Here is a 27,488-nt window from a genome sequence, read left to right as displayed (position 1 = left end):
CAGCCGCATAGCACAGGGAGATCAGCTCGGTGCTTTGTGACCACCTAGAGGGGTGGGATAGGGAGGGTGGGAGGGAGGGAGATGCAAGAGGGAAGAGATATGGGAACATATGTATATGTATAACTGATTCACTTTGTTATAAAGCAGAAACTAACACACCATTGTAAAGCAATTATACTCCAATAAAGATGTAAAAAAAAAAAAAAAGAATTCCATTTGTTGTCAAAAAGCTTCAATTTCGTATATATGAGTGTAAACAAGCATATTTGTCTACTGTGTACCAATCATCATGCTAAGAGCTGGAGATACAAAGATGTACAACAGAGGCAGGAAAGTCACTGGGAAGAGGAGAGTTACATGGTTAAAACACAAATAGGGGTTAATTTTTGAACCAGTGAAGACCTGTTATCAAAATCACGAGTGACACTCCTTTTAAAAGTTCTGTTGTGAAAGATAAACTTAATTGTTATAACCTCGTTATAACACATGAGAAATTGAAATAAAATATAAGAAATTCAAACACAGTAGTATTTACTATGAGGCATCAATTACTGTAATGAAAAGAGGAGCTTCATTCAAAGGGAGAAGAAACTAATCTTCAGAATAATGAAAGAAGCAGAACCATAGTTAATTAATTTTCTAATTACTGTTATGGATAGTGACCAACATTCAGTCTGTTACTGTGATAGATCCACTGCACTTAATGACATGTTTATTTTAGAGTAATACATTTGTTTTAGCTTAATTAAATTAATATACTCATACCCTTTCAAAAGGATTTGGGGCTGCTGGCCTATATTGGTTTGCGATTTTCAAAATGTTCCTATAATCTAGGAATATGTATTACTCATTTACAAATACACACACACACACACACACACATATATTTCTCCTCTAAGGAATATCACAAAAATAACCACAGAAAATAGTAATTATTAATCAGATATCAGTGGAGTAGTTGGTAGAAATTTCTTATCTTGTTAACTGGTTCTTTACAGAGCAACACAGTTGGCAGGAACCTACCTTTCTTTTTGCTGGATAGAAATGAAATGTAAACAAAGAAGTTTTCCTCTGAAGGTTAAAATAAATAAATTACAAATAAAATAAATCCTTTTATAATAGGGTTTAGTATTTATGGGTACACAGCCTTCCTCACTGCTCACATTAGTTCCAGACAGCAACTAGACTAGTTGGTGACTGAGCCATTTCTGGAGCTGTGGAACTTCCTCCCTCTGTGGTGACCTGTTCCCATATTTCTTCCTAGTGCAGGCTTGGGTCTACTTATTATGACTGCTAAACTTCCATTCTCTGGAAATAAGGAGGTTGGTAAAAACACATCTCTATTGGATGCATAATTCTTCTTATCTTCTCTAGTCTAAACGTTTTGGCCTTACAATAATGCGCTGCGTTTTAGATGCTCAGTATTTCTGTTTCCTTGGTAGCGATGGGGCGATGCTGACGACAATGGCAGAAGTGAGAACAGATGCAAAGGTGGTGCTGGAAACTGATTAATGCTTAAGGTTAAAAAATAAAAAAGTTGATGATTGTATTTGCATGTTGTGAGGTGAGGAACCTATATATTTAAGCACTGACAGACAAAAAAGGCACATGTTTACTTTTTCACTATCTGGAAGGATAGATCTGTCTTTTTCTATTATGAGTCCCAAAATTATTTTAGCTATTTAAGTAAACTACATTTGAGTCACTCGGCCGGGAGTTTCCACGACTGTGGCATTTGCAACTAAATGAATGAATTTATAACCAAATGTGTACCCTTAAGAGGTAAGGTCAATTCAAGTGGTACCTGCATAAGTCTGTCACCTTCTTGCCCAATCATGTTTCTCCATTCCATGAGTGACCGCTGCAGATGTTCCAGTCCAGTTTCCCAAAGCCGGATGCGACCTCCCATATCAACAGTGACAACGCCACCTTTGCCCCACTCAGCCAGCAGTGCATCTGTGTCTGAGATAGTAGATAGCCACGTGGTATATGGTGAGAGAAAGTCTGATCTGCAAAAGAAATCAGCGTTCAACCAGTGAAGTCCAGGTAATGAAGTTAGTTTAACCTGATTTCAGGTTCATTAAACTTCCTACAAAGAATTCTCATAGTTAAACAACAAGGACCTACTGTACAGCAACTATACTCAATATCTTGTAATAACCTATAATGGAAAAGAATCTGAAAAAGAATATATATATATGTATATGTGAATCACTTTGCTTACACTTGAAACTAATGCAACATTGTAAATTAACTATACTTCAGTAAGAAAAGTAATGTTTTAAAAAAACATTCTAATAGTAAGCACAATTAAAAGATAAGATACCAACAGATCCACATGTAAGGAAAAAATACATAGTTATTTACTGGTTATTTACATATTCCTGTATTTGTAGATCCTGGATGACATTAGCATTCACTGTCAGGAAGAAAGAAACTCTAAACCAACCGACACCTCACATACCCTCAGCACTGGACACACTCCTTAGGGGTCTAAGGTCACTGCTGAAACTGATGTCTTGTTTATGTGCTTTAATTGCATTTATATTTAATATTTCGCCTTTTCTAACTTAGAAAGTTATATGGATTTATAATAAAGAATTTATATATTTCTTGTATTATATATTTCATACACATACCTATTTCTGATATTACATATCAGAAATAGTCATTTCTAGGAATGCAACTTTTGCCTATAAGAGTCAACTGCACACTTCCTTTACCTCAGTATAGCTTTCACTATACAAAAGAAACACAGATTATAAATTCTAATTACCAGTGTTGGCTCTCTAAATACATCTGATATTTTCTGTATGAAATAAATGGTCTAAAGGGATGATCTAATAGATAATAAAAACATAATACACTATCAATGTAGATTTGTTAAAACCACAAAACTACTACATAGTGGGTAAATTCTTATAATATACTAAAGAATAAATCAAGGCGACTTTAGCCTTTTTATCAGGCTGCCTTAGTAGATACTAAACACAGAGTGACAAAGCCAGCCATTGTGGAACATGGAAGTCTTAGAAAATGTTTATATGAAGAGAACAAAAACAGGAGGATGGAAGAAGTGTTTCAGAACTACTTTACAGTACTAGAAGGACTCAATGAAGGTAACATTTGATATAATACAGGATTCATCTCATGGTGCTCTCTCAAAAAATATTTGCCTTAGGAAAAGAACTAGTAGGTACAGATGGTGAAGTAAAAGGCTACTCAAGAGTAATGAAATTTATCCACCTATGATGTTTGAAATTCTGCCACAAGTGCTCAATATGTACGATTCTACTGAGCACAGTACCTACTGGTTGCTTATTTAACTCTCCACCATGAAACTTTAAATTTACAGGGGCAATTTCTTCAGTATGTCAAAAATGTGCTTGAAGATATCACATATTTACTACAACTTGCACACCAGGTCTAGAATCTCTTCTTCACCTTTTTTTAAAAAAATGCACATTCCCCTTATATATAATAACAAAGTCTTTAAGGAATACATAGAATTATAGTAGAGTGAAGCCCAGATTTATATACTCCCAAATGTCAGAGCTAAGTAGTATCATTTTACAAATGCAAATAATAAAAATATTTGAGGAATAATACTCACATTTTACTGAGAGTGAAAGTGATGTATTTATTTTGGCCCTGCAGTCACATATAGTTTTACTGTGTTTTCTATTATTTGAAGTTAGCCATCAGATGGAAAATTCCTGCTATCTAGCAGAATACTAAATTTAAGCAACCAGCAACAAAACTGAAATCCAGATGGGTTGTTCCCTTGGATTACATATACGCCAAAAACGGCAATAGTTAATCTCAAGAGAGACTCAGGATATACTGATAATGAACAGACTCTAAACCACGTGGCATTTGAAATATGGCAAGTCCAAATTGAGATGTTCTGTAAATGTAAAAATACATACTGGGTTTCAAAGACTCAGAAGAAAAAAGGAATGGCAAGTATTATTAAAATGTTTATATTGAATACATTTCAAAATAGTAATACTTTAAACAGAATGGGTTAAATGAAACACTATTAAAGGTAATTTCACCTGTTTCTTTTTTTACTTTTCTAATGTGGCTACTAAGAACATAAAATTACATGTATGGCTGACATTCTATTTCTACTGGACTGCACAGCACTAAATGAATGAAGTATGGTGATCAGCTGGCACTGGTTGTATACATATATCTGCCCTTCCAGATGTTACTTCTATGGCAGGTATAACATATGGTTCATACAGAAAGTTAACAGAGAAAAGCACTGAAATAAAAAGCTAGGGCCAATTAGGGAGAAATTAAGAGAAATATTGAAAAAAATCATTATGCTTTAGAAATGTAAAAAAAAAAGTTCTTTTCTTTTGCTACTTGAACTAATAGTTTGTTTTAATGAACATACAATGGAATAAGAAATTTCCCCAAATGACGAAAAGCTATTTTTCATTAAACTGACACATTAAGATGTTCCAAGAAGGCATTCTTATATATGTTGGAACAAGTAAATCTATTTCTTTGGATAATACTTTTATTCTTCATATTTCTCGAACCTAACTAAAAGGTCCTAAGAAATGAAACTGTGTTTCTGAGTTATTTTGTACTGTCATGCTGAGTGATTTTCTTCTGGGAGTTGGAGGCGTGGGTCAACAGGAGGTCTGGTGACGTGTGGGTGACTGACAGGTGTACCTGGCCTTCCTCTGACATTGGAAGCCTCTCCAGGCTCCTTTCCCCAGGATTTTGGGTGAGCCTTTAACCAATGTGTTGTGAGGCCTCAGTTGCCTGTGAGGGAGTACATGTTAGGAGGGGATGTGACATCAATCTATACAAAAGCAGGCACACACTTAGGTTGAGAAAGGGAGATCAGGCACGGATGCATCCAGAAAGGGATGGGCTACAAGTGAGGACACATGTGTCTGTCAAGGAAGAAATGGAGAATCATTGTTTCTCCTTTTATACCCTTAGTCTAGTTAGTTTGAATGCTTTGCTTCCACTGCTGAACAGTAATAAAAGCAGCCAGTGGTAATGAGTTCCATTCCAAATCTCTGGAACCCTTTGGCTACTGTATAGCCTTCACAATGGTAGATGCTCAGTTACATATTTAAAAACAATATTAAACCAATGCTATTTAAATTCCTTTGACATCTTGAATACATTTACCTCAGAAAACTAATATACGGAGTTAATAAATACGAAAATTTTTGCTGTACTAAAAAATGCTGTTTCAAAAACATTTATCATTAGGACAGATCAAAAAGGAGAAATGAAGGCTTGAAGGCTGTTAGACTTATACCTAGGTAATATTTGAACTTTTTTCCGAAATGAAAATAAAAACGGCAGTAAAGAATGCAGAACAGGGACTTCCCTGGCAGTCCAGTGGTTAAGACTCCATGCTTCCACTGCAGGGGGCATGGGTTTGATCCCTGGTCGGGGAACTAAGATCCCGCATGCCATCCGGCATGGCGAAAAAAAAAAAAAAAAAATGCAGGACAGCAAGATATAAACCAACTGTAATTGAAAAAAGCAAAAAAGAGCTTGCTATTTAAGGAAGCAAAAAGCACACATTTATTCGGAGTACATGATAAGAATTCACTCATTTTTTTAATCTGACACACAAGCTAAGAACAAAGGTGAAAACAGATTACCTGGGAATAGGGATGTATCGGAGTCTCTTTGATTGGAGATCAGTGACTTCTATATAACCAGCTGTTTGTGGAGGGATAACATCTGCAAACAAGTCAAGACACGAGCCGAGTGTTAAATTACTGTATGATACAAAAATAGGACCTAAAGAAAGCATGGATGCTGCTAAAAGTGGAATGAAGTTATCACTAGCGTAGAGCAGAACTCTGGGTCCCACTTCACAAGGTCCTGGGCCGGCCAATTCCAGCCTTGAGGCTAGACTCTCAGAATGATGTTTTTGTCAGGGAAATACAGAGACTGTGAAATAGATGCATGTTAGTGATTCTTTACTGTCAAGAGAATTACCTCAATTCCTTTCATTTTCTTTGATAGCTTCCCCAGATGGGTCAATGTTTTAGCACTTACAGTTTATCTGAAACTATTTCATCATTTGAATTCTCTTTTTCCTTCCCAGGAAATCACAACAACGACAGTATAACACAGTGGAATCAGCACCTACTTTGAAATTGGACTGGCCTGGTAGAAAATCCTGGCTCTGATATTTCCTAACTATGTTTTACGCTGGCCAAGTTAGTTCTCTGAGACCTGCCTTCATCATTTGTAAAATGGGGATAACGACAGCATCTGAGCATCGCAAACATTATTTGCACCCGATTAGTAGTTGCTCCACCCACAGTGGCTGTAATTCTTAGGACCCTTCAAGACAAGAAAAGGTGAGGTGAGGATTGGGCAGTGGGGCGAGTACTCTGGGTCATGAAGAATAGGAAAAGGCGGGGAAGGAGAGGGTGATGAGATATGGGGGCCAGAGTCCTCAACTCCCATTCCAGAGTTGTTTCCCAGCAAATTCCAGGTGTTTACTGACTTTTCCCCCAAAGCCCTGAGTACCACCACCAGGCTCATCATCACCAGCTGCCACCATTGTGTCGGGAACACTGCATCAGGAACACTGCTTAGTCTTTATAGATAGTGTTTTTAGCACTGACAACAACAAAGACCTTGGATTCCTGTTTGAGAGATGAGGAAGTAGAGACTTACAGAGGTGGTATAATAATGGGACTTGCCTGGAGAGTGATAGAGAAGGCTTTCAAAACCAGGCCTTTCTTCTGGCCTTAAAATCTCTGCTCTGCCCACCACTCCGCACAGATCCTACCTGAGCTGACCGTAGGGCAACAATTTAAAAATGCCTTATTTTACAAAATCTTGGCCACCAATGTCTCTTTAAAAAAAAACTCCCCCTACAAAGAACCCATACTCTTAAAGATTTTTGTCTGTTGTCTACCTCTTACTATAACTTCTGATTAGAATGAGATATCCGGAATGTCCACATTGAATTTATCCAATGTAGTTTACAAAAAATAAGAAACTTGGCATTTTAATTTCATGTTTGCAGCTGAAGGTTTTTGAGTAGGCCATCTGAAAACCTCAATATATCTCTTATTTATTCAACAAACGTGGTTGAGCTTACTTTGCACCAGACACTATACGAAGCATTGGGGATACACAGGAAAGAGATGTGTGTGGTTCCTGCCTTGTCTGAGGAGCCCACAGCATAAAGAGGAAAGTTCCTTTTTTTTTTTTTTAAATCATTGTGAGCCTTTAGGGACTTCGAAAGGATTCTAGGGTGGGAATCACAGCCCTGGGGCCAGGTATGAGCTGCAGAGCTAGGCAAGGAGTGGTCCCAGAGGGCAAAAGGGGGCAGGAGGAAGGGAAAGTGATGTCCACGGACAGCAGAGAGTAAGGAAAGAGAGTTACTATGCTAACCCGACCACCCAGCTGAATTGGCCATCCTCAGATAGCCATTTGTATAAAGCCAACATGCTTATTGTAAGTCATGCACCACCTGCATTGGAAACGTTGCCTGGGATATAAGGTCAGTCTTGGACAAAGTTTTGCACCATATATCATTTTTGACAGTTCCTGCGGCTAGCACCTAACTGAAGTGTGTTGAATTACTTATAGACCCTGGTTCTTTGCCAAAAATGACCAGTTACTGAAGTGGCTGGGATGACTAGAGCTGCCTACCTAGCCAGTTGCATCTGGCCTGCCATTTACACACACTCTCTTTTTCACAAGTAGTAGTATTAGGCTGAGCTACCGCCACCAGTGCTTTTAGACTGCCTGAGAAAGCAAAGTAAGCCAACTTATTTTAAGTATCTTTTTTTCTACAGCTTTCTTTCTTTCTTTCTTTTTTCTTTTTTTCAATGTGCAAGTGAATTCCATGGCATAAAGAGGATGAGAAAATGCAATAATGGCTGTGTCTATTTCAGGAAGGAGAAAGCAAGAATTTTATTCCTCGTGCTAAAACAAACATATTTTCATGTATCAGAAAAGGCAATTTGTGGCTATAAAGCACTTTAAGGGTGGTGGTAGTGATGGTAGTAATGGTAAGGCTTGAAAAATAATCAGAATTGATGTTTCCGGATTTGAAAATAAATCAGCTCAGAATACATGATTGAATTAAGGAAGTGAAAACCGTGGCCAGATTTCCCTCCAAACTTAGCCAAATCCTTGTCTATCCATTTTAAATGTTTCAAAACTGTAGAGAGGATGGAGGTTCAGTAAATTTCCATTACATTTATAGTCCAGGTGGATTTCGAAGAGAGGTATAAATTATATTTCAGGATTAGTTCACTAACGATTAAAGGGAAGTCACTGCCGCAGCATTTACTGCGCGGTTCCCATATAGAGTGGGGACAGCTTAGACGCACAGTGCCAAGGTTAGGAGGGGGTATAAAAACCGTCAGACAAAGTAACCAAGAGCATTTTCAGAGGGAAGATGAAATTATATAAAAAATTCACTCCTTCAAGCAATGTAATTTGATGTACTTCTGTTAACTACTAGGTTAAATGCACTTCTGTGTTCACAGATTAAAAGAGTGGTGTGTGCCCTGAGATTGTGCTGATACCAAATCTCTGAATTTACTCAAAGTTCAGAAAACAGTACACTGCTTTCAATCAAGAGTCATTATTTTGTATTTAAAGAGCTGAGGCCTATGATTTAAAGTATTAAAAAAAAAAAGCTAACATTTAACTAGAAGGAAAATGATTGGAAGAAAGAAGTAAATCTCTCCCCATCTGCATTAACCACAATTTATACCATCTCTGTAAAAGCCACCAGGAGAGTAGCCTTTACAATTGCTATTGATTTCTTTAATAGAAGGCTGATGTGCATTAGTTCCTGACTAATCAGGTGGTGGGATTCCATTTACTTTAAAAAGATTAATTTAGTTTGAATTATCATTAGAGATCTATAGGCACATAGATTAAAGAGCCAAACAGACTGAAGGAAAAAATCATCAGCCTTGACTTTACTCCTCTCACCCCTCATTTTCTGCTCTCCGAGATGCTTTCAACTTTTTTTTTTTTATAACTTTATTTATTTATTTCTGGCTGTGTTGGGTCTTCGTTTCTGTACGAGGGCTTTCTCTAGTTGCGGCAAGTGGGGGCCACTCTTCATCGCGGTGCGCGGGCCTCTCACTATCGTGGCCTCTCGTGTTGCGGAGCACAGGCACCAGACGCGCAGGCTCAGTAATTGTGCCTCACGGGCCCAGCTGCTCCGCGGCATGTGGGATCTTCCCGGACCAGGGCTCGAACCCGTGTCCTCTGCATTGGCAGGCAGATTCTCAACCACTGCGCCACCAGGGAAGCCCGCTTTCAACTTTTTAAAGCTGTTTCTTTGGTATTCACCTTCATCCTTATGGTGCTGTCTTCATGTTTTAGTTCTAGGCATTATTTACATTATTTACTCTTTACAGCTGAGCTATGTCTTATAATAGTATTATTGCTTTTTCTTTTCATGGAGTTAATAATCATGCTTTGTTGTTGGTTTAGTTTTTCGTGTACCTAGCACAAATTCATCCTGGAAGTTTTCCCTATGTCAAAATGTCTTAATGTGTTCAAATAGTTGGGTTTATCAACTTCACTTTCTTGGAGGCATCTCTCCTGAAATCTTCCCAACTTTTCTAATCCTAACTGGTTGATCCCTAGGCCTGTGCACAGCTGGCATCCTGAGATCTCCCTTTACCATTCTCTTAGGATTTTTTTTTTTTTTTTTTTTTTTTTTTTACAGCCCACATTTAAAAAATTCTTCCTGGGCTTCCCTGGTGGCGCAGTGGTTAAGAATCCGCCCGCCAATGCAGGGGACGCAGGTTTGAACCCTGGTCCAGGAAGATCCCCCATGCCGCGGAGCAACTAAGCCCGCACACCTAGAGCCCGTGCTCTGCAACAAGAGAAGCCACCGCAATAAGAAGCCCACGCACCGCAACGAAGAGTAGCCCCTGCTTGCCGCAACTAGAGAAAGCCTGTGCACAGCAACGAAGACCCAATGCAGCCAAAAATAAATAACTAAATGTATTAAAAAAAATTATTCCTTTGTGTCAGACACTAACCTAAGCACTTTCTATACATTTGGAATATTTAAGGAACATTACCTTAAAAAATGAGGGTAAATAAAACTAGCAACCAAGAGAAAAATGGCAAAAATATATAAACAGGCAATTTTCAGAAGAGTAAATCACAACATATAAAAAGATACTCAAACTTACTAGAAATCAGGGATGTGCACAATAAAAGGTCTGACCCTTGCAAGAGAAGATGGGGATGGAGAGTAGCCTCATCTTTTATGCTGCTGGAACAATAACTTTGGGTAACAATTTGGTAATTTCACTCTTAGATATATACCCTACAGACTCCCTACATATACACAAGGAGACTGGTACAAGAATACTTGTAATAGCAAAAAATTGTAAAGAACGTAAATGTGAACCAACAGAGAACAGGTGAATAAATTGGCTGTACTGTATGTACAGCAGTGAAAATGAATGAAGTGTGGATGATGAAAAAGATTCTCTCCTTTATCAAGAGAGTTTGGTATTAGTGAAAGGATAGATACATATTGTGTTGGCCAAAAAGTTCGTTTGGGTTTTTCCGTACCATCTTATGGAAGATGTTATGGAAAACCCCAAACAAACTTTTTGGCCAACCCAATATAGATTGATGGAACACAAACGAAAAATCCAGAAACAGACTCACATATGTGGTCAGTTGATTTTCTGCAGAGGTCCAAAGACAATTTAATAGAAAAAGGACAATCTTTTCAGCAAATGGTACTGAATGATTGACTATCCCCATGCAAAACAATGAGTCTCAATCCACACCTTGCGTCATATAAGAAAATTAAATCAAAGTGGAGTACAAATCTAAGTGTAAAATCTAGAAATATGATATTTCTAGAAGAAAACATAAGAGATTTGGCCCTTCACCAAAATGGTAGAAAATGTTTGGAAAGTATGTATCCGATACTGGACTTATATCTAGAATATATAAAGAACACTCAAAAATCATTAAAAAGAAAGCAAGTAATCCAATTCAGAAAGTGGGCAAAAGATCTGAAGAGACGTTTCACTAAAGAAGATAGATATGAAAGGATGCTCAACATCATTTGGCACTAGGGAAAATGAAAATTAAAATCATAAGGAGGTATCATTACACACCTGCTAGAATGGTGAAAAACTGACAATACCAAGCACTGAAAAGGTGGCAGAGCAACTGGAACTTTCACCATTGCTGACAGGAATGCAGAATGGTATTGCTATTCTGGAAACCAGTTGGGCAGTTTTATCGTATGACATAAAAATGCCATTCCTACATATTCACCCAAGTGAAGCAAAAACTTATGTTCACTTAAAAATCTGTGCAAACATGTTCATAGCAGCCTTATTAATTATTGCCAAAAACTGGAAACTATACAAATATCTGTCAACTTGTGAATGGATAAGCAAACTGTGGTATATCCACACAATGGACTACTACTCAGCAACGAAAAGGAACAGACAACTGGTACACACAACATATATGATTCTCAAATATATAATATTAAGTGAAAGACGTCAGACTCAAAAGACCACATACTGTGTGATTCCATTTATATGACATTCTGGAAAAGGCAAATCAATAAGGACAGAAATCAGATCAGTGGGGGTATGGGAGGAGGCAGAAGGCTTGATGGCAGAGTGGTATAGGGGAGGTTTTTGGGGAGATGGAACTGTTCTCTATCAGTTATGGTGATGGTTACACAACTGTATGTATTTGTCAAACTCACAGCACTACACACTAAAAAGGGTGAATTTTACTCTGTGTAACTGGTCCCTAATAAGAACAAATGAGAACAATAAAATACTTAAATAACAACACCCTGTCTGATGTGTGCAGAATGGGGGGTGGGGGAAGAATGGAAGAGGGAACTCTGTCAGAGGGCTACTGCAGCGTTCCAGTTCAAGATGGTGGTGATTTGGATGTTGGCAACTCAACTGTAGACAAGTGGGTGGATATAAGGTATATTAAGGTTGTATCAAAAGGACATGGCTATTGATGATGATGTGGAGGATGAGGGAGAAGCATTAGGGCTGACCCACAGGTTTCTGGGTGGATGAAGGTGCACTGAATTCTGGTATAGAATTTCTTGTAACTCCTGGAGTGCTCTGTAATGCCTCTGTACCTTTCTCGTGGGGTTTTCTCTTCCTAGAACAATTCCTTCATTTGATTCCCTCCCATTCATCTTTCAAGAGTCAGCTCGGAATCACAAGCCTGGGTTGTAAGCTTCTCCTCTGTGTTTATATATCACCTTGTGAATATACCTATTGCACTGCACTGCAATTGTCAGTGTATCTACCTGCCTCTTTTACCATAAAAAACATTCTAAGGAAATGGTGATTTATTTGGAAGGAACTAATTCTAACATTATCATATAACCAGGACTTTTCAAACCCAGTAACAGATTATTATAATGTGTTTAGTATTATATTTATGAAGTCCACACTAATATAATGAATGTAAACACAGGACAATATTACTACCACTATGATGCAAATAATATCAGTGGCTCGATGATCAAAAATTTTCATAATTATCCTTTATGATGAAAGCCGGTGTGGTTCAGTAAGAGTAGCTGTGGCCTTGGGTTGGAAGACTTTGGTGCAAATGTGGGCTCTGCTGACCACTGCTGGGGAGAACCCTAGCAAGTTACTTTACCTCTCTGTCAGTTTCCCTGCATATAAACTTGAGAGTACATTAATGATAGAATGGGAATTTGACGATTAAATGAATTTATGCAAGGAAAAGTGATCAGCACAGGACCTGGTGTAAGGTATGCAGTAATAAACATAAGTTGACTTTGAGAGCATTGGTAAGTGAATCAGGCTGCATAAGTCCCTGGCCTTTAGACACAGGAGTTTAAGGCAAAAGTCTTAAACTCCTATGAGAAGTTTAGTGAAACCCTTCTGAGCACATATAGGTCTTTTTAGTTACTAAACTCTGTTAAAATTATTCATATTCATAAATATAAAATGATAATGATAAGTTAAATATCCCTACCAAAACCAAACTACCTTTGACTAGCTTGATAAAATAGGAATTGGTAAGTTTCTTACCTTTTGGGTAGATATCTTTTAGAGGGATTTCTCCTGGGGGCAAAATCCTTACTATCTGATTAGTATCCAAAAGAGTCACACAATTGCTCTGCTTTGGGGCTCCAATTTTCTTCTTCCCTCCATAGAATGTATCAGTGACCCTTGATTTATGCAAAGATGTTGGCCTTTTCCAAGAATAAACTTCATTAGGTGACTAAAAAACAAAGGAGAGAAATTCAAGCACTGAAGTATTATAAACTACATTCACAACTTTTACAATGCAGTCCTTTGAGCAGATACCAGTGGTAAACTTATATTTCACAAATATAAGAAAATCAAATTATTCCTTAACCTTTTTGAATTTGGTACAGAAGATAGCTGCTTCATCAATAATCATAATTTTCAGACAAGTGTGAAATATGCAACACATTTTTTTATCTTGAAATGAATTATAGCTAAAAAGAGGGAATATAACAATACAGGTAATTTAAGTAACTATAAATAAATAACTATACTATAGCATCCACTATCTGGCATAAGGAATAGTATTACCAGTATTTCTCAAGCCCCTGGAGGACCCCTTTTCAATCACATCTCTTTCATATTCCCTAGACATTAATTCTTCTGGAATTTTGTGTTAATTTTTTTCTCTTGCTTTACTTTAAATTTTTACCACATATATATTTATCCTTCTCTACTCCAAGATCACAGATATTCCCCTATGTATTTGTTAAACATTTTGAAGTTTTGCCTTTCACATTTAATTCCTTAACCCCCCAGGAGTTTATTTCTGTGAGTGGTATAAAGCAGGGCTCCATGCTTACCTTTTTTTCACATGGATAGCTAATTGTTCAAATATCATTAACCTTTGCCCACTGATCAGCACTGTTATCAGAAAAGTTTCATGTATGCAGGCAGCTGTTTCTGGGCATTCCATTCTGTTCTACTGTATATTTTTCTACCCCTAGGCCAATACCATGTGGTCTTAGTTACTAAAGCATTATAATAAGCCTTGAAATTTAGTAGGGCAAGTACCTCTGCTTTTTATTCTTGGTTCTTCTTCAGAAATGTCTTGGTCATTGTTTGCCCTTGCTCTTCCATAAACATGTGTGAGAGTTGCATTTGCACTGCATCCTTGTCAGTACTTGGTATTGTCAGTATTTAAATTTTTTTTTAGCCATTCTAATAGGCAATAGTAGTATCTCATCATGGTTTTAATTTGCATTTCCCTAATGACTAATGATGTTGAACATCTTTTCATGTACTTAATTACCATCCATATATCCTCTTTGGTAAAGAGTCTGTTCAAGTCTTTTGCCCATTTTTTTTTATACATTTACCTCTGATTTTATTTCTATATCTACTTAAATACATTGAAAACCATGAGTTCACCCAGATACACACAATTCCAATCCAACCACTACAGGACTCATTCTAGTTTTCTTTCCTTCTGTATCTGTAACTCCCTTCTTTAACAGTGAGAAACCCAGACGTCATTACCCTTCATATACTTACTTTTTGGCTCAGTTCCACTGTATATGACTCATCTCCCATCTCCACCACTAACTTTCCCTTCCAGGCCAATGCCCTCCTCACTCTGCTTGGCCTGATAGCCCACACTGAGCTATGCACACGTATCAACAAACTCTTCACCTTACTTGGGCTCCCACATCCCACACCAGGCTGCCCCTTCATGGGGTGCCATCTTCATCCTGGCTGGACTTGATTCCCATCGCTAGTTGTTACTCCCTCCCACACCACAGATACCTTGCTCATCTGCTCAGCCTCTGACCTCTGACACCTCATGATGGGCCACTCTGCCCATTTTTTATACTGGATTATTTTCTTACTCTTGAGTTTTAAGAAATCTTTATATATTTTGGATACAAGTCCTTTGCTGGAAATGTGATTTGCCAATATTTTCTCCCAGCCTGTAGACTGTCCTTTCATTCTCTTAACAGTGTCTTTTTTACAGAGTGGAGGTTTTTTTTTTTGTTTTTTAAAAAATTATTTATTTATTTATTTATTTATTTTTGGCTGTGTTGGGTCCTCGTTTCTGTGCGAGGGCTTTCTCCAGTTGCAGCAAGCGGGGGCCACTCTTCATCGCGGTGCGCGGGCCTCTCACTATCGCGGCCTCTCTTGTTGCGGAGCACAGGCTCCAGACGCACAGGCTCAGTAGTTGTGGCTCCCGGGCCTAGTCGCTCCGCGGCATGTGGGATCTTCCCAGACCAGGGCTTGAACCCGTGTGCCCTGCATTGGCAGGCAGATTCTCAACCACTGCGCCACCAGGGAAGCCCGAGGTTTTTTTTTTTTTTATTTTTTTAATTATTTTGCTTTTTTTTTAAAATTTTTTTAATGCTATTGTTGTCTGCTTACATTCTTTTTATTTATGTATGTATGTATGTATGTATGTATGGCTTTGTTGGGTCTTCGTTTCTGTGCGAGGGCTTTCTCTAGTTGTGGCAAGCGGGGGCCACTCTTCATTGCGGTGCGGGGGCCACTCTTCATCGCGGTGCGCGGGCCTCTCACTATCGCGGCCCCCCTCGTTGCCGAGCACAGGCTCCATATGCGCAGGCTCAGTAATTGTGGCTCACGGGACTAGTTGCTCCGCGGCATGTGGGATCTTCCCAGACCAGGGCTTGAACCCGTGTCCCCTGCATTGGCAGGCAGTTCTCAACCACTGCGCCACCAGGGAAGCCTGAGGTTTTTAATTCTGAGGAAAGTCAAAGTATCAAAAAAATTTCTCATGGATCATGTCTAAGACGCTCAGAACAATGTTTAGGAGAAGTGGTGGTAGTGGGTATCCTTGTCTTACTCTTGATATCGAAACAAACGCTTTTAACGTTTCACTATTGAGGATTCACTATGATACTTGCTGTCGGTTTTTGTAGCCATCTGGTAGTAGTTTAAGAAAGTTATAATAAGTTCATAATAATTTAGGTGCCTTTGATAATGCTATAAAAAGTTAAAAAGAGATGACATGCCCTTTTGTGAATAGTTTTGTGAAGAATCAAAAGAAATTCACATAAAGTCAGAAAGGCACTGTAGTATAAAGTAGAAAGGATATGCATCTGAGGGACAGTCACCCTTGAGCTCAAATCCCAGCTCCCTTATTCAATATCTTTGTGGCCTGGGGGATATATCCTCTCTGTTTTTGTTTCTTTATCTATAAAACCTTGTGCAATTGTTGTAAAAATTAATTATCATGTATAAAATGGTTTAGAATAGTACAGTGCCTGACTTGTGTTGGGGTCTAAAAAATATGACTGCTCTCATAAAATGCTGAAAGGCTGTCTAACTGAATGATCTAATCTAATGCTGAAAGGCTGTCTAACTGAATGATCTAATCTATCATCAAACAAAAATTCATGAACATCTCCGATATGTGGGTAATAAATATAGGGGATGCAGCTTTTAATTTAACAAGGTCACTAGTCCTACAGTCTACAAAGGATTTCTAGAGGGTCAATATAAACATTACCTTATACTCAGCTTTCTTACCTTTTTATAGTGACATTATATTTCTATACTAATTTCTTCAATCAAAAGATCAATTTTTAAAACAGTTCCACCTTCAGAAAAGTAGCTCCAGTATTTTCTCTACTGATAGCAGCAAGCATTGTAGAAAGCATATTAAACATAACTCTTTCATTTAATCAAGGCTGCCGTAGATGCTGTATTCCAACAACATGTTTCATTTTCAGATATATAATCCACAGCAAATGTTTTTTACTTGATAATTAAGAAGACATAAGGCAAAGTCCTAAACCACACATTATCCATCGGGTTTTGGATTTCAAAAGTCTTATACCCTGAAGTACTCATCATTCATTAATTACATTAAAATTTTGAGGCATGTGAGACTGGTGTACTATTAAGCAGAGCCAATATTTTTTATCTTTAAGTGATTCTATCATCCCACCTAAAAGCTACAAAGGAAATTATGAAAATTAAATGTTTAATCAAAACACATGGAGTTACATCTAAGGTTATTAGATGGCAACTTGGGCTGAAATAACCTTTATATTTCATGTTCCCACATTTCCATCAGGGGAAGATGGTACCTAGTTTCACCTAAAGTCAATTATGAATAGCCTCTTCTTTACAGATAATAGTAAATAACAGCAGAAGGATCTATTTAAAAGCAAATTAAATTGAGACCACCAGCATTTATAGTATAATCTGGATGCAGCAAAGATATAAATCAGAGCAAAACTCAATGGAAAGTGAATTAGTGTTCATGAGCGTTGAAAAACTTAACCTACAGTAATGAGACTCCAACATATTTCACTTTAAAAAATTCTAGAAGAAATATTATTTTGTTAGTCTCAAATTGTCCCTCTTGACAGATGACATGAGCACACATTAAGACAGCATGATATAAAATCACTGTCAGTATGTTAAGTATTTACCTGTCACATGAACTCCCATGTATGGAGAATACTGGTTTTCCTTTACTAAATTATATAATTGCACTACAATGTATGTGTTAATTTTTAACAAGCAATGAAACCATATAGAATGCATTTTTTAATGACTGGTCTGGAAAACAGAAGGTTGATGTGAAATGTTTACCAGAAAATCATTATGTTTTTAATTACCCCTCAAATAGGCTTATAGAGTATAGGCCAAAATGGGGGGAAGAAATAGTTATTCAATCATTTAAGAAATTTATGCTTACCATGAGATCTGGGAAACCAACAACGACTGTAGCATAACTATTCTCATCTGAGAGAATTCGGTTAGGAGAGGCAATCTTTTGTCCCACAGCTGAACTCAGATTTTCAGATGATAGTTGATGACTTGAAATTTTATGAGGTATGCTGAAGTCTGTTTCTAAAAAGTGTCAGAGAAACATTAAACACCATATGCCCCTGAAGTGCTCCAGGAATTAATTTTTGCAAGATTTCATTCTCACCAACTCAAACAGAAAAGCACAAATCAAAAAATAGAAAACGCTTCCAATTACACTCATGGCTTTTTGTCTGAGAAAACTCAGTTTTCACAATCATGGCATCTTCTCAAAGTGATTTCAAGTATTTATTCAAGAATTCAAATTTTTATTAGCAATCAAGATTAATATAATAGCACTCTGCAGAAACAGGTGAAACTGGCCCAAACCAGTCTTAGCAATGGTATATTTTATAATTTTTTCATAATTACTTTTCACTCCCCCCAAAACTGTGATGAATAAAGTAGAAATACTGATGGTCTGTGTAAAAAAGAAATGATGCAATCCTAAAATAGACTTGGAACCTACATATATGTAAACATTCTGACTTGTTAGTTTAAAAATTTCAGAGACCGAATTTAAAAGACGATAGATTCTTATTTACTGTTTCTAGTGTAGTGACAAAGATTTCTTTTTTGGTATAAAGTTAACATGTCGATACTATTGTCCTTAAATGATTCTAGAGGACAGTACGTATGCAGGCATGTACCCATACAGCCACAAACACACAGAACACAGTATTTACCTTGTGTGACTCCAAACCCCGTGCTAGGCAGCTCTTCTTTCAGCACATACAACTGGCAAACCCTACTGTCCTCAGATTCGATGTGTGCAGGCTTAGTTAAAAGATATTTCCTGTAAACAAACAAAACATCTAAGTGAAAAGTCTTTCTTTTTCTAATAACTATGAGGCCAGACTAAGAAAAATCAGAGTTCCCATACCCTGCCCGCCCCCCGCCAAAGCCTCTTTTTTATATTCTGAGTATAATTTGCAGTTTCAGAATTTCATCATGAATTTTAAAAATAACTTCTTAACACTGTATAAGAGCAGTGCATAATAACAGTGCAGTAATAAATGTGAACTGAAAATCCAATACTTCCTGTAAGAGGAAGGGCCATAAAAAAAAAAAAAGAAAAGCGACGCTAAAGAAACACATCCGTACTATCTTGGAGCCTGCTGTTAATATGACTGATCCGCAAGTAAGAAGAAGCCCAACCTCTGATTTGTGACCAGCTAAGGGACAGAAGCCCTCACTGCTGTAATCCCCTTGATCTACTTGTCTGTAAGATTTCTAATATAGGACTATATATATATAGCCAGGAATCTTTTGCCGCAGGTCACTTCTGCTTGTCAGCAGAGGGGCAGAGAATCTGCATGAAGCCAGCAGGTGTAATGTATGAGGGAGGGTGACTCAAAATTTACTGTGCACCCCACTTATGCCGAGGGTACATAATGTCCTCTTCATCAAGAAGTGTACGGTCCAATGGAAGAGGCAACACAAACATAAACATAACCAAATAAGAGCACACGAGATAAAATGAAGAAGCAGCTTCTAAGGGGTGGATTCTGTGAAGTTACAAAAAAGCAACAGCATTTGGATGGAGGCTGTGGCCCTCTGAAGAGAGGATAAACTAAAAATCTATTTTGAAGTATCTCTAGTTTGGCAAGAATACAGTGACTTCTCAGTGTGCTGACAGGAAAAATCCTAAAGAAATATGGATCAGTTGTAAAAGTCATTATGTTTTCACTGTTAATTTCAAGGTCATCTTCTGAAACACTTTTTTAAAAAAAATTTATTTATTATTTATTTATTATTTATTTTTGGCTGTGTTGGGTCTTTGTTTCTGTGCGAGGGCTTTCTCTAGTTGCGGCGAGCGGGGGCCACTCTTCATCGCGATGCACGGGCCTCTCACTATCGCGGCCTCTCTTGTTGTGGAGCACAGGCTCCAGACGAGCAGGCTCAGTAGTTGTGGCTCACGGGCCTAGTTGCTCCGCGGCATGTGGGATCTTCCCAGACCAGGGCTCGAACCCCTGTGCCCTGCATTGGCAGGCGGATTCTTAACCACTGTGCCACCAGGGAAGCCCTGAAACACTTTTATAATTACTCTGCGAAGTTACATTTAATTTATTTAAATTTTCCCGTCCCTTCTTCTTCGGAGTTTCACCTATAGAGATGCTGCCAAATACAGATATTGTTAAAAGACAGACACAGGAAGACAGAGCTGTAAGGATGCTGGATAACTAAGCACACTCCATGAGGTGCCATGTAGATCTACCCACTGATGTGTTTTGCTCTCCACCAGAAGCCATTTGTCTTCTGCTACGAGAAAAGCTGTCTGGAGGTTGATGGGAAGTGAGATGGTGTGAGTTCGCCCTTCTAGAACATCCAGCACAGCCAGGGTGTTCCTGAAAAAAAAAAAAGAAAACTCTCTGAAAGGAAATGGTGAGGATATTGGTTGAGTAACCATGGCACAGTCATTTCATGATATGTTATACAACCCTAAAAACAATGTTTTTAAGACTAGATAATAACATAGAAAAATGTTAATTGAGAAAATAGATATATAAAACTCTAAACTATGTAAAGGTATGCATAAGAATTAAAAATGAGAAGTGAGAGCGGCCATGCTAGTAGTGGTTGTATACGGAATTACGGGCAGTGTCTTTTCTTATGTCTGTTTTTCAATGTTCTGCAATGTGGGATAAGGTACTTTTAGAATAAAATATTTCTAATTTTATTACATTAGTTTTACAATAAACAAGCATAATTAAAGGAGGAAACAGAATGGACACAATAAGGATCCCAGATTAAATCTTCTACAACAAAGAGCTCACCCTTTTTCTTTGTAGAATACTAGCCAGTTTTTGTGCGCAAATTCTTTACACATTTTGTAAGTTTCCTAAAGACAAAACAAAACAAAATATTCACTTTAAATGTGTCAGATGCATTCATATCTATTCAGCTGCTTTTCCTTAAATAAAGTTCTTCAACGTGTAAAACATGTTAATTCTCTGAGAAGCTACCTCTTTATCCACTCCAAGACTCTTACGGTAACATAGATTAAAATATATTTCAAAATTAATTGTGAACTGTGCACTAAAACATCTTTAGAATAATATTTTAGGGGACTTCCCTGGTGGTCCAGTGGTTAAGACTCCACGCTCCCAATGCAGGGGGCCCAGGTTTGATCCCTGGTCAGGGAACTAGATCCCACATACCGCAACTAAGAGCCCGCATGCCGCAACTAACACCCAGCACAATCAACCAAATAAATAAATAAATATTAAAAAAAGAATATTAAAAAAAAATGCCAAATACTGGTTAGAAATAAACATGCTATCTGTTGATCAATATGGAACTTGTACCATAGCATAAATACGTAGGAAATATTTTGTTTCTTAGATTTGGATATATTTATGACATTTAAACTCTTTTCTTCGTGGTCTTTTAAGACCTAAGTATGCTGTCGTGCAGGGCAGAGGGTAAGCCTTATTTTATATCCATTACCTTTTTCTAAATGGCAGAAAAAATTCTCGTTGGTTAGCCAAAATGTTTACTAGTTTAATTTAGTTAATAAGCTAAAACGTTTATTTATCTAGTAAATACAATCAGCTGTTGCACTCATAGGTTCATTACATAAATCCAAACAAACTCATAACTGGAAAACTATTAAAGTGACTATTAAAGTGCATGTTAGGGATTTGTCATGAATACCACACTCAAATGGCTCATGATGTCCTATTATTGTGAGCTGCGTCCTGACAAGTCTTCATGTGACTATGATGGATACAAAAAGAAGCCATTGATATTGAATTATATATGTATCTATGTCTACCTATTTGTATCATATTAAAATTTACAAGTGTATAATAAGAGAATTCTCTTGTGCATTATAGCAAACAAAAGGCACCGCAAGGGATGGGCAGGCATGCATTTTTACGGTTACAAAGCTATGGAAAATCCTTAGCAATTTGCTGGACAAGTTGGGTATTTCTTACAGCTTCCTCCTTGTTCCACCAGGAAGTTTTCTTAAGTGTAAACTCTTCTGAAGGTAAGATGAGACGATGAAGGGCTTGGCTAGTGGTATCCAACAACAGGATGACATTGCTCTGGAAATAAAGAGAACAGTTTGTTTGTTTGCGTGTTTGCTTATTTATTTATTTATTTATTTATTTATTTAGCAGCAGCCTCTTGGCAGCCTGGGAATAAAGGCAATAGTGATAAATAAACGAAAGGGAAGACGACAATACTGAAATATTTAAGAGACACCATGAAGACACTAAATGTTTTTCCCTAATACAGAATTTAAAGTATTAGATGGTTTAATGAAGATATTTCTAATTATGTAATGCAGAATCTTCTCTTTGAAGATTTTATCTTAAAACCATCGCCTTGTAAATATAGGCTCGTTTAACCATGATTTCTGTTTTATTACATACAAATGAGGAAATTAAGAGAATCGATAATTTTAAAAGCCCATTTACTTTTATCAAAATTACACTTAAAGAATGTCCTGTTGAAAACTCTCTTACACTGTGCATAATTGAATCTCATTTATTCTTTTCACAAATCCAGGTTCAACTCAGAAAATATGTACATGTTATAAAGATGGGTTAGCAAGAAAATATCAAGGACCCCAAGAACCTAGCTAGTAATGAGTGTTTCATCTTGACATTCACTAAGCTTGAGAACTTTCATAGCTGGTGCTGTAATAACGTACAGACAAGAGATTGCTCCAGCAGCATTAATCACAGTTATGCAAATGAAGTAATAATCTCTCAGTAATTAGGAGGACTTTTTCAAGAAAAAAATTAAAAAAAAAATTAACCTTAGGCATTAAAATAAGTGAACAGAAACACATGAAATAAGAATTTAAAATTGAGAAAGCCAGAAAAGATTAAATATTTTAAAGAGATGCAAAGAAGTGGGCTCTTTTCATTAAAATTTAAAGACATTTGAAGATTAGACTAACAGGTTTACAAAAAGGCACCAGAAAGTTGTCAGGCCTTGTTATGCAATTGTCTTTTCTTTCTTTCTTGTTTTTGTTTATTTTGTTTTGTCTTATTTATTTTGTTTTGTTTTAAATTTTGGGCCCCTTCAGTTATCCTAACCCTTATGAACTTTTCATTTCAAGAACTTTCTTTGGGGAAAATAAAATCACAAAGCACCCGAAGAATTAATATGTATTTTGCAAAATATATACAAAACATGAAAAGTCTGTTCATTTGTTCCATAACATTTATTGAGCAGCTTATATTTAAAGCACAAAGGAGAATACAATGATGAATTAACCATGACCCTTGCCCTTTATTACGTAATCCAGTTAGAGAGAAATAAAAAGAAATGTAAGTAGGTTAATGATTCATCTGCAAATCTGAGACCTCATAGTGTGGTTTCAATTTATTTTACTAGTCAATTTTACTGAAGTGCTCAAGAATTAAAGTAGTATTTGTTCCAAAGTCTCCTTTATTCCATATACTCTGAATCTTGGCTGTATTAAAATTTTCTACCAAGCATGTTGACAACGCTTAAATTTTTCCATAAACACTCTTAGAATGCATCATTCTGTATAATATGCAATTCTCCATTAAGAATGTGTGTTAGTAATATTCTTTTTAAAATCAACATGTCATATATGAAGCACCATTCCTGGCATTTGAAAGTTTGAAAATGATGAAAACCTTAAGGAAAACCCTTAAAGTTTCCCTTAAGAAAATGTATTAATAAGTTAAAAATTTACAGTCTCTATTCTAGATTAAATCTTTTTTGAGTAAGTATTTTTTAAAGGAGAAACTCTCTCTTGCGATAAATATGTACAACATTAACACGAATTGTTAGCACTTAAGCAATTTGGGGTAATATTAACTTTTCTAAGCAACAGAAAGTCCTAAAAATAATGTTTGATCCCAAAATATGATTAAGTAGAAGAAATAAGCAGATGATTAAACAGATATGATTACGCAGAAAAATGAGTACAGTTTTGCATTTTTTCTTCCTTTTTAGGGTCTAATACTTGTATACTCATAACTTTGCATAAGTGAACTGAAAAACTGTATCTTTCTAAGTAACAGAAAACATATATATATATATGTTTATATACACACACATATATATATGTTTCCAGCCACTGCTGTATTTAGAATTAGTTCTAGAAGCAATTGGCAACATGAAGGAGTTCTGCTGCTCCATCCTTTTAGATGTTAATGGTTTCCTTCTGTAAATGACTAATGATATAGTCTGTCTGAGTTCAAAAATAGAATTCTGCATCACACATGAGTACATGTAACTGTGGTTTTGGCTCTCCTTTAAGGGGGGCAGGGAGGAGAAGCGAGTGAGCAACTTTATTATGTTTGTATTTGACTGGGAGAAAAGTAACCTCTGGATGACCTCAATGTCCTAAAGTCTCAAGTTCTAAACTTTGTACAGATGTAATAAGTCATCTCATGGGGCGGGTGGGGGGAGGAGGCTTTATTTTTAGGCATGGCAAAATTTCCCTTTCCTCACTTAAGATTTTATTTTAGCCAGGAATTTTTGAACAACTTCTTAAACTAACCAGGGAAATGTATCTGTTGCCAAGCTTTATAAAGACAAGGGAGAGATGAATTAATGGAAGTACTTCTCCATGATATTTTAGCTCCATTGTCAGGGCAGAATGGGGGAGAAGGAACTGATGGCAGTGCACATATTTTTTATTCGATTACAATTATTTATCATTTGTTAAGTTTTACAGTTACATGCTGTTCATTTGGAATTAAGGAGGTCTTATATCCTAGCAGGGACATAATATAAAACAGACAGCTGATATATCCTCTCTGGGAAAAGAAGAGGCAGTTCAGAGTACAGGTAGCGAAAGTATCCTGATAAGCTGTGCGTGCCTGCTGAGAGCATTGAGGTACCCTTCTGGAAAACTGTTGAAACTGGTCCAAGGGATAAGCCAGGTAGCATGCAAGAATGCCAGGAGGGAAAGTGCGGGCTGTACAAGTCAAGCACATCTTTACACTGAAAAACAGATTTTCTTTGATGAAAGTCGTTATAAGCGAGCAGGGTATTGGTCAGCAATGTTGCCAAACAACTGGATCTTTTGAGAAAATAAAATACTTCCTGAGAACCTGAAAATCTCGTACTTTTAAAGAATTGGCATATGTAAATTTGACAGTTTACCTGACAGCTGAAAATCTGGCAAGATTGTTTGAATAAATACTCCAAATTTAGACTCCTATTTAAATTTGTTTGGTTTCCTGAATCAAAAATCACCAAGATATGTGCTTTTTATGACAGATTCTTCTGGCTGTAGAATTCAATTCAATGGCATTGGTATTTTGTTGGAAATCTATAAAGTAAAACCCTTATTCCAATGTGATGTACACAAACCTTTATAAGCAATAGCTGGATATTGATAAATTCTGCTTCTAGGAGAAAGCCATATTGAAAAAAATTGTGAAAACCAGAAAAAATTTTATTAACTCAGAATTTAAGATAATCATTTAGGCAAAGCCTAAAGTTAAAGTTGACTTACTTACTCAACGAAATACTGCTGTGTTACTTATGCAATTTTTTATTCTTGATTAGAAACAGTCTAAAAGTACTGTTTCTAGGTAACGCTTTACTCTCATAGTGTGTTTAAATACTTAACAAGTAACAACATTACATTTTTTCCATATTTTCCTATTATGAATACTTAAAAAATTTTTCAGACTATTCTTTTCCCCACGTTTCTGCAGTGAGCGACAGCATGGATGAAGTTTAATTCTGGTGATGTCAATCCAATTTGGTTGGAACCTCAGTTCTACCATGTATTTGCTGGGCAAGTTATTTAAACTTACTGAGACTCAGTTTTCTCACATGTAAATATTGCTAAAGCTACCTCGCTGGGCCTGTGGAAGAATAACACGGAATAATATATGTAATCTTTTCCTTGACACATTTGTCAGCATTTAATAATTGATCCTCCTCCCTGAGATATTCATCACTTGGCTTCTGGGATACCACACCCTGGTGTAACCATCTACTTCACTGGGCACTCATTTTCAGTTCCCCTTGGTTGATTCCTCCTCACCTCTCTCATTTCTTAATATTTCATTGCCCCAGGACTTAGTCCTCAGACTTCTCTTTTCCACCCACATTCATTCCCTTAGTGATCTCTTTCAGTTTCATGACTTTAAATAACATTTATATGCCAGTGATGCCCCAATGTATGTTTCCTGTTCTGACTTCTCCGTTAAACACCAGAATCATCTACTTGGATATGTTATAGGCATCTCGAATTTAATCACACATCTAATCTTCCCCTCCAAATCAATTCCTTCCTCATCTCAGTTCATGGCAGGTCTATCCTTTCAGTTGCTCAGGCCCTACATCTTAAAGTTGACCTTAGTTTACTCTCTTTCACCTCATATATCTGATCTGTTCGGAAATCCTGTTGGTCCCACCTTCAAAATATATCCAGAATCCATCATTACTTATGACCGCCATCCTCCTCCAAACTGCAATGATCTCTTGCTTGGATCATTGTAAAAATCTCTTCATCAGTCTCCTTCATTCTGCCTTAGTACCTACAGACTATTCACCACAGAGGAGCTGGAGAAATCCTTTAAAAATATAAGTCAGATCTTGCTTCTCCTCTGCTTGAAACCCTCTAAGACCTTCCCCTTTCCTCACAGTCAGGCCGCAGAATGGTAGAATGATTTACAAGGCTCTACACATCTGCTTCCCCACCCTTCCACCACGTCCCTGACCCAACCCACTGAGTGACCTCTTTGACCTCACCTCCTTATACCCTCCCCCTCATTCAGTCTTCCCCACCACGCTTCTTTAAAGATCGAGAGGCATGTTCCAGCCTCTGGGCCTTTGAACTTATAATTCCTTTGCCTAGAACTCTCTTATTCCTGATATCTCTTCTCTCCCTCACCTCTATCAGATCTTTGCTTAAATATCACTTTCTCAGTTAGGCAATCCCTGCCCGCCCACCCTGTTTTAAAGGCAACTTTCCTCCCAGCCTTCTATTTTACTCTCCCTTGCTTCTCATCTTCTGACTTAAGATGTAATTATTTACTTTGCTTATTGTCTACCTTTTGCACCAGAACGTAAGCTTTTGAGAACAAGGATTTTTGTTGTTTTGTTCATGGCAGTATCCCTAATAGTAGGCACCTGATACATATCTGATGAATGAATAATATGCTTAGTATACTATTTGGTAGATACTAGGTGGGTAATAGGTCTGCAAAAACATTGTACTCCTTTCTATTGGATAGTACAGATTAACTTAGACCTGGAGAATTCTCATTAATTGAAACACAGACTGTCTTTTGATCTATATCTTCTGTTTGGAATTACTTTTAGCCTGACTCTGGGCATCTGTACTTTTCATTAGTGCTGTCTTACAATAGTAGTGATGGTTGGAACTTGAGCATCATTAGACACTAAAGAATCTCAGTGTATTCCTTCAATGGCCTGATGTCCTCCCAAAATCTGTAGGCTGAAGTCCTAAGCCCCAGTGTATTAGGAAGTGGGGCCTATGGAGATGATTAGGTCATGAAGGTGGAGTCTTCATGAATGGGATTAGTGCCCTTATAAAAGAGACACGAAAGAGATCCCTGTTCCTACTGCCATGTGAGGCTACCATGAAAAGACAGCTGTCTAGGAGGTGGGTTCTCACCAGATGCTGAATATGCAAGCGCCTTGATCTTGGACTTCCCAGGCTGCAGA

General features: G+C 37.2%; 1 protein-coding gene across 4 annotated transcripts in view; it reads right to left on the bottom strand.

The window, feature by feature from the left end:
* VWA8 (von Willebrand factor A domain containing 8) overlaps positions 1-27,488 on the bottom strand; it is a 370,485-nt gene that overhangs the window by 103,541 nt on the left and 239,456 nt on the right. For all 4 annotated transcript variants that reach the window (XM_036831946.1, XM_036831947.1, XM_036831948.1 and 1 more), the window contains 8 exons: positions 21,782-21,892; positions 20,618-20,682; positions 20,063-20,188; positions 18,527-18,636; positions 17,731-17,885; positions 13,071-13,263; positions 5,646-5,727; positions 1,805-2,009 (listed from right to left, as the gene is read on the bottom strand). In XM_036831946.1, coding sequence (XP_036687841.1) covers positions 1,805-2,009; positions 5,646-5,727; positions 13,071-13,263; positions 17,731-17,885; positions 18,527-18,636; positions 20,063-20,188; positions 20,618-20,682; positions 21,782-21,892 — 1,047 coding nt within the window. The remainder of the gene's footprint in view (positions 1-1,804; positions 2,010-5,645; positions 5,728-13,070; positions 13,264-17,730; positions 17,886-18,526; positions 18,637-20,062; positions 20,189-20,617; positions 20,683-21,781; positions 21,893-27,488) is intronic.

Source organism: Balaenoptera musculus, chromosome 18 (genome assembly GCF_009873245.2).
Source record: "Balaenoptera musculus isolate JJ_BM4_2016_0621 chromosome 18, mBalMus1.pri.v3, whole genome shotgun sequence".
Classification (NCBI taxonomy): domain Eukaryota; kingdom Metazoa; phylum Chordata; class Mammalia; order Artiodactyla; family Balaenopteridae; genus Balaenoptera; species Balaenoptera musculus.
Note: the sequence above shows the minus strand (reverse complement) of the source record. Positions and strands in the feature narration are given on the sequence as shown.